Genomic DNA, 16,448 nt, shown 5'->3' on the forward strand with positions numbered 1-16,448 from the left:
AGCTACTCGTCAGGGAATGAGACCCGGTTATTTCAGGGCTTAGGTGGAATGACCCACCTGTCAGTATCGGATTCACGGATTTCACCCGAACCATCTGTTGGACTAGGACAATAATCGTATATACAAAGTGATTCACGACTAATGATCCACGCTTTAGGTATCAATTCTACACGCCATTTTGAGTATACGTAAAATTGATACCATCTGAAATAGAATTGACAAATCTGAAATACAATTGACTAATCTGAAATACAACTGGAAAAGGTGTAGTGGTGCAGGATAACATTTAAAAGTTTATTATTACGAACCTGTATATGAAATGCTATTTTCCTTAATTTTATTTGCCCTCATATCATATAGGACAAAATGGTGTGTCATTCTTTCGAACTTCATTTTACATTCCAGTTAGAAAAATACAGTTACTATTATATCAGAGCTCATTATCGGCCTTCCAACAAGGTCTGGTCGCACAATAGAAATTTCCATAACTTCATATCGAAGTTCTTCTTGCATATTTTTACACGGTCACTTACCGTAAAAGAAAATGGCCTACAAATTGTAAGATATAAGAAATTATTGGTACGAAAAATAACGCAGAATATTCTCCTCTACAAGTACAAACCTATTGAACCGAGTCACTGCCTACTAACTTACGGACTTTGTGTTGTATTCTTGATGAACACCTAAGTAGAATTTCTTACCCATCTGCCAAAAGAAACCTAGAGAATGTCGAAGATAATGAGTGAACACTTACTTTTTTCGTTACCAGAGGCGCTCTCCCACACGCTGCTTACGAAGACAGCGCATTATCTGTGATTCGATAAACCGCAAAATATTAATGTAAATGTTATTAAATATAAGCAGCTGAAACGTAATTTACTCACCCGAATTAAGGAAGGTTCTTTCACGGTCTGCATTCTTGTCTTGACTGACATAAGCGTTGCCGCTTTGCGGCCGGGAGGTAATTTGCTCACTCTGTATTTTGTCTAAAAGTATGCAATGAGCTGTATCAAGCTCATATTTCAACGCTCTGAATAAAATGTACTCAAAATGAAGGTTCTAAACTATTTTGAAAGCTATTTTTCACAATTTTATTCAGTTCTACTTGCCTCTAGTGTTAAGAATCTCAACTATACTTACTTACTGGCTTTTAAGGAACCCGGAGGTTCATTGCCGCCCTCACATAAGCCCGCCATTGGTCCCTATCCTGAGCAAGATTAATCCAATCTCTATCATCATATCCCACCTCCCTCAAATCCATTTTAATATTATCTTCCCACCTACGTCTCGGCCTCCCCAAAGGTCTCAACTATAGGTGAATAAATTAGCGACGGAATGATCTAAACACAGTAAAGGTTGCAAATCAAGATTTCAGGTATAACTCCCTGTAAAGTTGATTTGAATAATTTCGAGGGAAAAATTGTTCCGGATCCGGGTATCGAACCCGGGACCTTTGGTTTAACGTACCAACGCTCTATCACTGAGCTACCCGGGAACTCTAACCGACACCGATCCAATTTTTCCCTCTATATCCACAGACCTCAAAGTGGGCTGACAACCGTGAAGCAACCAACTTCGAGTGCACACTAACTCCGTGTATAGAGGGAAAAATTGGATCGGTGTCGGTTAGAGTTCCTGAGTAGCTCAGTGGTAGAGCGTTGGTACGTTAAACCAAAGGTCCCGGGTTCGATATCCTGCTCCGGAACAATTTTTCCCTCGAAATTATTCACAGTAAAGGTTGTCATTTAACCTACATTAATTCTAAATCAAAGTTTAAAACTTTATAAATTAATATGGATCTTAACACACACTTAACTCTTCTAATTGAAAGTAGGGCCTACAGGGACATCATTTTATTTTTACTTCAATTTTTATTGTAGCTGAGTTTTTTAATGTGCAGTAGTGGCAAAAAAAACCGGACTGACGGAATAATCGAAGTCCCCGAAATGAGCCACTGCGCATGCCACGCCCGCATTCACAAGATGGCGAGTAATCTATTGAAATTGTTGTAGTTTCGACTGCTGATGTAGCCCATTTCGAAAGCCATTAGAAAATAAGCTGGTGAAATTCATGTTCTGGGAATAATAAGTTAATTAAGTAGTAAAATATCGCTGCGCTCGAAAAGTATTGGGAATAAATTTCAATAAGGAACAAAAAAAAAAAAAAAAAGTTTCCTTCCTGGGCAGGATTCGAACCGCGAAAGTCTTAGTTACCAGTCTATCGTGCTCTGGAGTAAGCAAGGCTCTCAAATCAGCTACAAGAGTTGGTCTGGTTTTTTTTTTTTGCCACTACTGTACTTCACTCCCATCCCCTCTATGGTAAACTTCCGACCGTATGCAGTGAAAGTTGCCTTACGGTCATGAGTAAACAGTACTGAGTTAGTGAGTATAGTACGTTCCAGAAATATGTTCGCGTTTTCAAATGACGAAAGAGCTTTCAATATTGAATCATATTTTCACACAGGTACTGTCATACGTTTGCCTATGTCGCATCCCGGTTTCCACTACCCGCTTCTGCTCGTCCCTCTGACAAGGCTAGTGGCTGGACTGCCTTAGCTCTTTTCTGAAAACATTAATTTCTGTTAGGAACTGGACGTCTACGTAATATTATACAACTGTTTAAAGTAACTTAAATACGTAATTAACTGTCACGTGATTTCCCACCTTTCTACGACTCTGCGACAAAACCACTTGGATAGCATGTCTGAGTAATTTTATCTTTGCGGATCGGGCAGAAGTGGAGATTGATTTTACAGTACTTAAGGTACTCTTTTATAGATTAGGTAAGAATTATTTCAACATAAGTTACTAGTACGAAGGACGAAACTGGTAATTTTAATTAGGTAGAATAGTCTATAGTTCGATAATAGGCACGAAAGAACTGAAGCCTATATCGAAATGAACGGCCACCATTTTCAAAAATTGTGTTTAAATATCCATATTATTATTATTTTTCAACTTAACTTCATTCTCTATATTGTACGCTAATGTGCTGTAGACAGTATAATATACACTGCATAATGAATATGCCCGAATGGATAGCTCAGTTCATGAGTAAAAACACTTATTGTTAATACTGTACTGTATTTTGATTAAATAAAAGCCGAATGAAAATTATCAAACTAAAAATCGCGATATTTTCTATGAATGGATGAATTACTTTTCTTCCCTCCTATACCTAGTAAAGTGATTTGTTTGTATTTTACGCCAGTATCATCGAAGCCCAGTCTTGGAAGGGGGTAGCAAACGGTGTTTCCGGTTCTCAACCGTTAATCCAAAGGTATAGCCAGGTTGATAATGGAAATATCAGTAAAAAAATAAAATGATGTCCCTGTATAATTACAGAATTGACATGGTTTAAAAGCAAAAGCCACACGTGTGGAGTAACGGTCAGCGCGTCTGGCCGCGAAACCAGGTGGCCCGAGTTCGAACCCCGGTCGGGACAAGTTACCTGGTTGAGGTTTTTTCCGGGGTTTTCCCTCAACCCAATACAAGCAAATGCTGGGTAACTTTCGGTGCTGGACCCCGGACTCATTTCACCGGCATTATCACCTTCATTTCATTCAGACGCTAAATAACCTAGATGTTGATACAGCGTCGTAAAATAGCCCAATAAAAAATAAAAAAAATAAAATAAAATCAAAATTATTGGTGCTGAGGATGTTGGTTGGTTGTTGTGTAGATTGTTTATACTGAGGTTATGATGTATATGAAAGAGGAAGATCACATATAACATGGGAGGATAGAATTGAGGAATGAGTGTTATAAGTAACGTTACAAGTATACTTTATTCCTTACAGTACAGTTTCTGGTTGTCATTCAATAATTGGTTTCCGACCCATGGTAATCTAACAAGAAACGTTTGTTTTGGTTTCTCGTATCATTCAGAAGTTTTAATATTGAATTTAGATACATCCTGTATGTATGTTCAAGGTGGAAGTGAAATAACCTTCCGGATTGAAAGAGACGATAGGGTACATTTAAATGAATAGAAAACTTATATTACGTTTTGTGATTAAATGCACTGTTAATTAGAAAATTAAGTTTGAAGTTTCAGCAGTCCGGCAACATCGCCGCTAACACACCCTTCCCGTAATATAGATGTAAGAGTTCAACGAACTCGGTCTATCTCGCTAGGTGAGCTATAACGGCTTACGACGTTACAATCTGCCCGCATAGTGTAGTGACTTGTAATTAGTGGTTTTAAATTAAATTTAGACGAAAACCGTCCACGCTATTGAAATACGCCAAGTGGATAAATTATTCTTTATTAGATTTTATATCGATGTGGACAAAAATCACGATCCTACTTGCAATAGTTGCCAAATAAGAGGGAGTTAAACATTTGAAAAAAAATATATATTTTTTTTTTCTAAAAAGACTATTAATTTTCCATCAATATGTTGTTACAATTTTTTGTTACATACGACATGAGCTCTTTGACTCTGAAAATCGGCAAGATTATTTCACTTCCACCCTGTATACACATATGTATTAAAAAAGAAAGGGGGCAATGGGCAGTCTTGCCTTTGTCGCTCTTAAATCACTCGGCTAAGTTTGAACTCATGTGCCTCGGATCCAGTTGCTATCACGGTAGCAGCAAGATCTTCGCTGACGACTTTAAAAGTACTTGTAGTATGCAAATGTGTTGTGGAAATTACGTATGATTACATTTTATCTGGAACATTCACACGTTAGAAAATTCATTTGTTTCCTAATTATAGCTATGTTGGGAAGAAACCAGTTTGTGTGACGCGAGCTAATTTAAAATGCCGAATAGGGCCTCAAATGATAATAGACACTTCGTGATTACATAGAATCCTGTTTTGAGAGATAGGCTATAACTTAAAGGAAATAGTGCATTTGCCAGGGTCATGTTCGTTCACAGTTTTCTACGACTATACATTTCGTTATTTTACTCCGTAATACTGATTGTAAAGTTCTTGAAATGAATATTATCTCTGTCTGGGAGCCTATTACAGTCTGGAAAATCTAAATCGACAATTAATTATAATGACTATAATGACAGTTTTCACTTCATATTTATTTTTTAAAGGTGTAATCTTTTTAAAAGCTAATTACAGCTAACTTTACCTTTTGTTTCTGTTTTGTCTGTCAGATGTGCGGACTCATACGCTGGAAGACTACTACACACGAGCTTTGAGCTTTGCCCGGTAAATATCAATCCACAAATACAGAGACATAATTTTATTTTTACTAACATTTCTAATATTAACCTGGCTATACCTTTTCTACCCCCATCCACGACTGGAGTTCGATGATACTGGCGTAAAATACAAACAAATCACTTTACTAGGTATAGGAGGGAAGAAAAGTAGTTCATCCATTTACGTAAACTAGGAATTATCGCGATTTTGAGTTTGATAATTTTCATTAGGTTTTTGTTTAATCAAAATACAGTACTGTATTAACAATGAGTGTTTTTACTCATGAACTGAGCTATCCATTCGGACATATTCATTATGCAGTGTATATTATACTGTCTACAGCACATTAGCATACAATTTAGAGATTATTGAAAAATAATCATAATCTGGATATTTAAACACATTTTTGAAAATGGTGGCCGTTCATTTCGATACAGGCTTCAGTTCTTTTGTGCATATTGTCGCACTATAGACTTTTGTACCTAATTCCAATTACCAGTTTCGTCCTTTGTACTAGTAACTCATATAGAAATAATTTCTGTACTTAACCTATAAAAGATTACCTGACGTACTGTAAATTCAATCTTCACTTCTGTCCGATCCGAAAAGATAAAATTACTTAAATATGCTATCTACTTTCCATCCAAATAGTTCCGTCGCAGGGTCGTAGAAAGGAAGGAGTCCTTTTATTTAAGTTATTTTAAACAGTTGTATAATATTACGTAGACACCCAATTCCTAACAGAAATTAATGTTTTCAGAAAAGAGCTAAGACACCCCAGCCATTAGCCTTTATAAAGGGGCGAGCAGAAGTAGGTGGGGGAAAATCGGGATGTGACGTAGGCAAACGGACGACAGTACCTGTACGAAAATATGATTCAATATTGAAAACTCTTTCGTCACCGAAAAACGCGAATACATTTATGAAACGTACTATACTCACGAACTCAGTACAGTTTAGTTTCACCGTAAGGCACTTTGACTGCATACGCGGCCTTGGTTCTGTGTGGAGGACGATTGGAAGTTTACTAGTAGAAGGGGTGGGAGTGAAGTACATTGAAAAACTCAGATACAATAAAAATTGAAGTAAAAATAAAATGATGTCCCTGTACTTTTTGTAGGATAATGGCATTCTCCATCATAGAACTCCATAAAAACCTCACATGTGCATCCCAGCGTCCCTTCCTGTTTTCAAAACAGTTTGCAAAGTCATCTTTCAACATAGCCTTCAGCTGCCTCGTCACGTTCTTCTTAATCTCGTCCAAGGTCTGCTATAGCCTCCATTTCAACGTGAATCTTTGGCAGGAACCAAATTGGAGCTGTATGGAAGATAATAGATCTGGATGTTGCCGATGTTTTTCCCCTTCACCAAAAAAAAAAAATAATAATAAATAAATCTGCACGAAACGTAAAAAATATGTATGCCTCGTCATAAATTTTGCAGCCGCAAAGGAAAAAGACGTTTGGAAACACCGAGACATAGATGGGAGGATAATATTAAAATAGATTTGAGGGAGGTGGGATATGATTGTAGAGACTGGATTAATCTTGCTCAGGATAGGGAGCGATGGCGAGCTTATGTGAGGGCGGCAATGAACCTCAGGGTTCTCTAAAAGCCATATGTATGTATGTATGTATGTATGTATGTATGTATGTATGTATGTATGTATGTATGTATGTATGGTATGTCATGTCATGTCATGTCATGTTATGTTATGTTATGTTATGTTATGTCATGTTATGTTTTATGTTATGTTATGTCATGTTATGTTATGTTATGTTATGTTATGTTATGTTATGTTATGTTATGTTTTATGTTATGTTATGTCATGTTATGTTATGTTTTATGTTATATTATGTTATGTTATGTCATGTTATGTTATGTTTCATGTCATGTTATGTTATGTTATGTCATGTTATGTTTTATGTTATGTTATGTTATGTCATGTTATGTTATGTTTTATGTTATGTTATGTTATGTTATGTCATGTTATGTTTTATGCTATGTTATGTTATGTTATGTTATGTCATGTTATGTTATGTTTTATGTTATGTTATGTTGTCATGTTATGTTTTATGTTATGTTATGTCATGTTATGTTATGTTATGTTATGTTTTATGTTATGTTATGTTATGTTATGTCATGTTATGTTATGTTTTATGTTATGTTATGTCATGTCATGTCATGTCATGTTATGTTATGTCATGTTATGTTTTATGTTATGTTATGTCATGTTATGTTATGTTTTATGTTATGTTATGTTATGTTATTTTATGTCATGTTATGTTATGTTTTATGTTATGTTTTATGTTATGTTATGTTATGTGTTATGTTTTATGTTATGTTATCTTATGTTATGTTATGTTATGTTTTATGTTATGTTATGTTTTATGTTATGTTATGTTTTATGTTATGTTATGTTATGTTTTATGTTATGTTATGTTATGTTTTATGTTATTTTATGTTTTATGTTATGTTATGTTTTATGTTATGTTTTATGTTATGTTTTATGTTATGTTATGTTTTATGTTATGCTTTATGTTACGTTATGTTATGTTATGTTATGTTTTATGTTATGTTATGTTATGTTTTATGTTATGTTATGTTTTATGTTATGTTATGTTATGTTTTATGTTATGTTATGTTTTATGTTATGTTATGTTATGGTATGTTATGTTATGTTTTATGTTATGTTTTATGTTATGTTATGTTGTGTTTTATGTTATGTTATGTTATGTTGCATTAGCATGCTCTCGCTGAGGAACAAGATATGCGTCGAGTATTACAGAAATAGTAACGGCATTTTTTTCAATAAGTGCCCACTTAAAAGTTATACGTAAAAAAATATAAGAAAAAAGAACTTTTTGTTTGTGAATTTTAGATTCGTTAGAATCTAAGTTTAAATACTTATTGTGTTTGAAGTTGCACTGATTTCTAATCCGATTGAAATAGATCAATGATCCATAGCAGGGTCTGTCAGTTTTTTATGGTCTTAAGCTTACACATTAACAATAAGAGGATAAGGACCTAAATGCAGATGAAGGAATAAGCTGTCCTGATTTTATTAACAACAACAAAAGGCTATTATCATAGATCCAACTATACGCATGGAGAGAGATCTAAACCAAGCTCATCAGGTTGATCATGAAAAGAGGGCCATTTATGAACCTTGTATTCCCTACCTTAGTGCCAAGTATAACATCCCTCTCTTCAATTGGTCAGTGACAGGTTTATTTTTTGGTGCTCGGAGTTCTTTACCAAAATTTACATATAATTTTTTAAAACAATTATCAATATCATCTTTTGAAATCAAAAAAATCATCTCGCAAATTCTTAAAGATTCCCTGCAGATTGTACAGTTTCATTTATAGCACTCAGAAGGCCTTAATTAAGGATATGCTAATTTTAAATAAAATCTTTTACTTATAAGTATAATTTTATAGTCCTCTTCTAAGATTTTATTTTATAATTGATAATGAATGGTGCTTAATTATTGCATTTTATTCTTATAACAATATTCATATTTAATTAATTATATTTATTTGCTATTAATTTCCGGATCCTCGTGGTCATCCTTAATTGAGGCCGGACGAGTTTTTTTTTCTCTCTCTCTAAAAACCTCAACGCCATTAGATTTATGTTTATATAATTTTTATTACTAAACCATTACATATTTACATTCCTTGTCGTCAATCTGTATTTGTATGTCACCACACACCTGTTTTTGAAACCCGACGCGAATATAAGACCCGCCCATATTTGAAAACAAAACTTTGGCAAAAAAAAGGAGGGTCTTATTTTCGAGTAAATACCATGTTTTTATATAAATTCTAGTTACTAGTTTTGCATGCAATTTAAGTTTAAAGAAAATAGTGAATTACCATGAAAACTCCATGATATTATAAGTACAAAAACATGTTCATAAAATTCTGCATTATAACAATACTGTAGCTTGTATATCAATTTGTCATCATACGTAATTGACTGCATCCGAATTAGCTCTGAGAAGAAAATATGGTGTCCGGATTGGTCCCTAAAATGTTTTTTGCATTGACTCCCAAGAAAAGCAATTCGCGTTCGAATAGGCTCTCTTACACAGGGACTTCGGAACGTGTAAAATGTTTCTCTCAAATACAGAGTGTAACAAATGTTTCTGGTACAGTGACAATTTCAGTTTTTTTTTTTCAAATGATGGTAAATATCACATTTTCATCAAAATTATTAATAATGGATTGCGTCACACCACAGTCAAGTAGTAACAACTCCTACACCATAAAATTTGGCCATGGTTCCTGAGAGAAACATTATGTCTTGTCTCATATTAACTTATGTAACACTAATATTATTCTTGGTAGTGTTTTAGATCACAACCACGAAAAAGACAAAGAACATATTTGGATTTTCGGATTCTATCTCCTGTAAAAGTAATTGTTGTGAGTCTTTCCATTCGAAGTTGAATTCTCAATTTAATTCCGCTCATCCCAATAATTGCACTTTGTTGATGTTTTAATTACTATCCAAAATAACTCATACATCAAATTGAGCAGTAAGAAGCAGTACAGAAACAAATAACAACTTGAAAAAGAGAGATTTTTTAAAGTGTTGTGGAAGAGTAGAGGACGGGTTATTACACGTAAGTATGCAATTTTTTTAAGTGAATTTAAGTTTTTACCGAAAATGTAAAGGAAACGAAGCCAATAGCTGAAGTACTGCACAACTGTATACCTGGTAAGGTTTATCTTTTCTCAGTAGCAATAAAACCAAGTCCCTTCAAATGAGGGTGGAGATTATAGGAGGGTTGTAAATTTTCAGGATTCCTTTCAAAATCTTGTTATTGTACAGGCTGCCGGAACTCAGTTTCTTGAAAGACAAGTTCAGTGACGGAACTACACAGTACGAAGAGAGATATTTTGTTATTTTATTTTGTGCTACAGAATCTATCAACTAGTCCCTTCCGCCACTGGATGGATGAACGGCACCGCTCCACTCCCCCATCCCCATAACAACACAGACGAAGTAAGACATATCTCCTTTCTCTCTCTTTTCACAGTGAGTCAAGATACATCTCACAACCTTTAATAACATTTTTAACAAAACCTACATAATGCAGTTAGTCCTAAGTCTGTTAAACTGGGAAGGAAAATGTTGCAGTCGGGGGTCGATGTAGAATAGTAGTTTCGGAGCCAATTCGAATGTGCTGTAAACCAGGAGCCAACTCGTAAATTCGGAATTTATACTCTGAGAGCCAATTCGGAAACACCGATGTAATTATCATGTAACTGATAACCTGCACACAGTAAACAAATCTTAATTTGAAAAATCTATAAAGCTGTGTTTGAGATTTGCATATTCTTGACTTATCCCCTTCAGGCCTTATATATATATATATATATATATATATATATATATATATTAGTGTACGTTGTTTCTTTTTTTGGAATGTCTTCGATAATTTTAAATATTTTGAAAAATTCAATATGATAGAAATGGAGAATATTATTTTTGAAACATTTCTATACCTGAATTAAAAATAAAATTTAAAATTCTGGGGCTCCAGGGGTAAAAATTTCCCCAAAATTTTTATTTTCTGTGAAGACTTGATTTGGGAGTTTTGGATCCCCAGAATGATTAAGTGACCAGTTTTTTTTTCAATCTTTTAAAATATAAATTTAGGAAAGGTGTGTCTGGTGTACATTCACAAGAGCGAGTGTGAATCCGATCTAAAACGAGAGGACCCCAAGATCTGGCTGCTGGACAGAAGTTTCGAGTGGCACTACCTGGCTGCAGACTTCACGCAGTACTTCCGCATGATGCTGGTACACCAGGGTCTCCCCCCAGTGGCAGTTCAAATTCACGCCCATGGACCTAACACCGTGGGCTGAGCAAATGTTCGTGTTGATCGCACCGCATCTGCTCCAATCTGATGTGAATAACCCACTGACACAGAGCGTGGACTGGTGTGACATGCCGTATAACCACCTCGACCCTGCGATCTTAATTTAACTAATTTATTTCTAATTAATTCAATTAATTTTAAATTACTCTTAATTTATTGCAATGTAATCTATTTTGATTAATTAATTTTATACAGAAAAAAATTTGTAAACAGTGTAAGAACTAAAATTAAAATAGATTATACTATAAAAAAAAATTTAGGACTGAAAGGGTTAACAAAGATTATATGAGCAAAAAAAAAAAAATCTGTCGAGATAATTCCTTAAAATAGACAGTTTCTAAACCATGTTCTCTGTCTCGTCAATGTTGTGGCACCTTGAACTACCTTGCAGTATCCATATCGGAGTAACAGTGATACATAAATTTTAACAGTTGAGAGTTCCGGGTTTTGTTGACATTTGAAAACAGTGTGAGACACGATAGGCTGGTCATAATTTTCTCATCCATTCAACAGTGGCACCAGGTAGTTGCCGAAAGCCCCAAAGCCGCCGAAAACTCCATTAACGCCGTCGACAATATTCGCCCCGAAGCTTCTAGAGCCTTGGAACTCTTCCAGTAGCTTGTTGCAGTGCGCGGATTCTCCGACTTCAGCAGTTGCCATGAAGCACAGTCTCTCTCTCAAGCAATTCGTATCGCAGCCCCAAGCAAGAGACGTGTCAGCATTTTTCACATAATGTCTGGAAAGCGGGAAACAAATTTGTTATTGTCATGTATTGTGTTTTACTGCCGAGCGCAGACACATATTTCACAACAAGGATTTATACTCCATCCAGAATTAGAAAGGAATTGACAGTTCAGCGACTTCATGCGGTCTGAGCGATAGCCTTGCAAGGCAACCAGTCAGAAGTGGCCGATTACCATGGAAAAGGCACATTGTTTTCACGCGGTAGCTACGTAGCTGTCCTGTTAAATAGTAATATGCGTTACAAGAGCGGTATGTTGACGTTTTCATGTTCGAGGAAAAGATTGAAAAAGCGAAACGTAGTTGAGCTTTTTTAATTTCCGAGAACATGAAAACAAAACATACCGCTCGTGTATCGTACATTATTTTGTGCGAAGATCGTTTATTACATACCTGAAAGACGAATTTCTAATTAGTTGCAATTAAATCTCCATGTTGGTTTCTGTTTAATGACGGCAACTTCGGAAAACCAAAATATCTTTCCTCAACATTGTTGCTATAAAATGTTTTCTGTGTTTACTATACTCCAGCAGGCCGTGATATACGTCTGTCTTTTTTTCCCCCAGTCTATAAATGCGAACTTAAAACAAACGGTAAGGTTATGTAATGATTTATTTTTCATTTTAATATTTTAACAATATTATTTATATAACATATTGCAGTAATAACATCGGCATCTGGAATCTTGTTGATTTTTTCACGGCTTCCTTAATGTTACTTGTATCAGGAATGCAATAAGTTTCGTGGGATAGTAGACTTTACTTAATTTTTGCAAATATTTAAAAACAATAATTAACATTGCAATTTAGGTGAAATTGCAGCGGTAAGTTTCCAATTTATAATTATTACTATGTTAAACGTCTCTAAAAATAATATGTTAAAAGCCTAAAGCAGTAAAATGAATATGGCGCTTAAGCGGTAAGAAGAGGGAAATTGTTATGTGTGTTAGGTTGGGAATACTGTATGTGGTATTTCACACTTACCGCGTATTGGTTTTATGCGGAAAGCAAGCAAATACGCACGATCTCGCACAAAATATTTTTCATATTCATATTCTTTAGTTGCCTGAAGGTACAATAGGAAGGTTGGTTGAGTGGAAGAGAAGGCCTTATGGCCTTAACTCTGCGAGCGAAAATAAAACATTATTATTATTATTATTATTATTATTATTATTATTATTATTATTATTATTATTACAAGTGACCTCGCCAGTGTAATAATAAAATACAATGTGTCAATATTAAAAATATTAAAAACTAAAAAATAATGAAATTTAACTAAAATATTACATCATTTAAAAAAAAATTCATTCACATTATAATAAGGATTATTTTGTAGCCATCTCTTAATCTGAAGTTTAAATTGTCTTTCATCAGTATGTGCTTTTATATTTATACTTTTATTGCAGTAATTACATAACTAGATTATATTTTTTGCAACGTGACAAATGGTACGTTTACTGGTTTCATAGTAATGCAGATCTTCTATAATCGTATTTATTTTTTATTTACCAGAGCTTCCTCAAATTAGAGGCTGCCATTAGACAAAGCATACAAAACAATACTTACTTACAAATGGCTTTTAAGGAATCCGGAGGTTCATTGCCGCCCTCACATAAGCCTGCCATCGGTCCCTATCCTGAGCAAGATTAATCCAGTCTCTACCATCATATCCCACCTCCCTCAAATCCATTTTAATATTATCCTCCCATCTACGTCTCGGCCTCCCCAAAGGTCTTTTTCCCTTCGGCCTCCCAACTAACACTCCATATGCATTTCTGGATTCGCCCATACGTGCTATATGCCCAGCCCATCTCAAACGTCTGGATTTAATGTTCCTAATTATGTCAGGTGAAGAATACAATGCGTGCAGTTCTGTGTTGTGTAACTTTCTCCATTCTCCTGCAACTTCATCCCTCTTAGCCCCAAATATTTTCCTAAGCATTTTATTCTCAAACACCCTTAACCTATGTTTCTCTCTCAAAGTGAGAGTCCAAGTTTCACAACCATTAAGAACAACCGGTAATATAACTGTTTTATAAATTCTAACTTTCAGATTTTTTGACAGCAGACTGAATGATAGAAGCTTGTCAACTGAATAATAACAGGCATTTCCCATATTTATTCTGTGTTTAATTTCCTCCCGAGTATCATTTATATTTGTTACTGTTGCTCCAAGATATTTGAACTTCTCCACCTCTTCAAAACATAAATTTCCAATTTTTATATTTCCATTTCGTTGAATATTCTCGTCACGAGACATAATCATATACTTTGTCTTTTCGGGATTTATTTCCAAACCTATCTCTTTACTTGCTTCCAGTAAAATTCCTGTGTTTTCCCTAATCGTTTGTGTATTTTCTCCTAACATATTCACGTCATCCGCATATACAAGCAGCTGATGTAACCCGTTCAAGTCCAAACCCTTTCTGTTATCCTGGACTTCGCTAATGGCATATTCTAGACTCTAGAGCAAAGTTAAAAAGTAAAGGTGATAGTGCATCTCCTTGCTTTAGCCCACAGTGAATTGGAAACGCATCTGACAGAAACATACTACATCATTTTCAAAAAAATTAATTCATATTATAAAAAGGATTATTTTGTAGCCATCTCTTAGTCTGAAGTTTAAATTCTCTTCCATCATTTTGTGCCTTTATATTTGTAGGTATCTTATTATATACTTTTATTGTAGTAATTACATAGCTAGATTCTGTTTTTGCAACCTGACAAATGGTACATTTACTGGTTTCATAGTGATGCAGATCTTCTATAATCGTATATAATTAGTAATATTCTTGTTTACATACATTAAAAGTTCAAAAATATATAAATTGTAGACTGTCATAATTTTTCATTTCTGAAAAGAGATCTACATAATAGTCTGGGTGGTGACATTGTTGTAATACGAACTGCCTTTTTCTGCAGTAACAGAATGTTTGGAAGATCAGAACTATTCCATATAAAAGTAGTCCATATCTAATAACACTTTCAAATAGTCCGCAGTAAACTTGTTTTAAATAATGTTTGGGAATCTTGTACATGAGACTTCTCAAGAGATAAATTACTCTAGAAATTCTTTTACATACATAACTGACATGGTTGTTCCACCTTAGTTTAGGATCCAGATACATACCCAGCATCTTTGCAGACTCATTTATCACATTATTTTGAGTTTGTTTCAAACTTAGAGTTAACATCATTAACTATAAATTCATTAATTGAAAACCACTTTCTTATTTCAGCAAATACAGATTGCTTTATAAAAGCTAACTCAGCAGTATTATTATGTGTGATAACAAAAGTTGTATCGTCAGCATACATTATAGTTTTAGCCTACACAATGTATGACAAGTCATTTATCATAATAAGAAACAAGAATGGACCAAGAATGGAGCCTTGAGGAACACCACATTTAATTGGAGCTACAGCACTTTTTTCCATTTACATCAACAATAAATTCTGTGAAATATCGTAATACAATGCGTATTTCATATTATTTTGCCATATAATTAAAATTTGCAGCCATGAAGAACCGAAATTTGCAGCCATGAAGAACCGTTTAACTGAGAAATGGAGAATGTAGTATAGCCTTTTTTCTCGAAAACTGTATGATATTGGCTGTTCATAAACAAATTCTGATAACAAAAACCTATGTAAAGAATTGATTGGTGGTAGTACCATTTCCCATAACAAACCGGAAGTAGGGGTACCTGTGGTCAAGTTCGAAATTTCAAATGAGAACATAGTCATTGAAGTTACCATTGGAAACTACTTTTAAAAAGAAACAACTTTTACTGAAACTTTTTTTCTAGCTTTTATTGTTTACTCACAAAACAACAAAAATTTCGAAGTTCAACTCAGGTACCTACTTCTGGTTTGTTACGGGAAATGGTACTACCACCAATCGATTCTTTACATAGGTTTTGGGCATCAAATTTTTTTATGAACAAACAGTATCACACAGTTTTCGAGAAAAAAAGCTGATGCGGGTTGTCTGAAACACCCGGTATATATAGAGTGTTTAGAAATACAAGGCAAAATTTCAGGTTGGATTCCACATATGTAGAGGATAAAAAATGTTACATAAACATGGGTCCGGAAATTGATATTTTTGAGATATCTGACATTGAATTATGTTAGTGCTGCAAATTAATGGTACAGAATCAACTCGGTACAGTACATGTAGCTAGTCGTGGCTGGTAAAGATACACATACTGTCCTTATGATTTATTTATAGAGCCAGATATAGTACCAAAAATTAAACTCAGACTCATTAAATGCACTTGACAGTGGAAATGACATAGAAATCAACACCGGACAGATTACTAAACAGTGACCAAAGAAATATCAGCAGGAAGAATACAAATTAGGACGTCCTATGTTACGATTGATGGAGTGATTAAAAAAATTGAGAAAGTCGACAATTAAAAGATATTGCTCAAATAAAAAAAAAAACTAATGTAGTTTTGTGCAGTCAAAAACAGTAGCTTTCATAGCTTGCATTTGCTTAATAATAATAATAATAATAATAATAATAATAATAATAATAATAATAATAATAATAATAATAATAATAATAATAATAATTTTTAGTTGGCACTAAAATTACGGGTTTTTGATTGTTCGTGTTTTTTGACATAGAACA

The 16,448-nt window shown here is 34.3% G+C and overlaps 1 protein-coding gene across 1 annotated transcript in view; it reads right to left on the reverse strand.

Annotated features, from left to right (window-relative positions):
* Positions 1-8,801: 8,801 nt before the first annotated feature.
* Positions 8,802-16,448, reverse strand: part of LOC138704501 (sphingomyelin phosphodiesterase 1-like) — a 70,177-nt gene continuing 62,530 nt past the window's right edge. The window contains exon 10 of the mRNA XM_069832429.1: positions 8,802-11,799. Within this exon, the coding sequence (XP_069688530.1) occupies positions 11,562-11,799 (238 nt within the window). The 3' untranslated portion in view covers positions 8,802-11,561. The remainder of the gene's footprint in view (positions 11,800-16,448) is intronic.

Source organism: Periplaneta americana, chromosome 8 (genome assembly GCF_040183065.1).
Source record: "Periplaneta americana isolate PAMFEO1 chromosome 8, P.americana_PAMFEO1_priV1, whole genome shotgun sequence".
In the NCBI taxonomy this organism is placed as follows: domain Eukaryota; kingdom Metazoa; phylum Arthropoda; class Insecta; order Blattodea; family Blattidae; genus Periplaneta; species Periplaneta americana.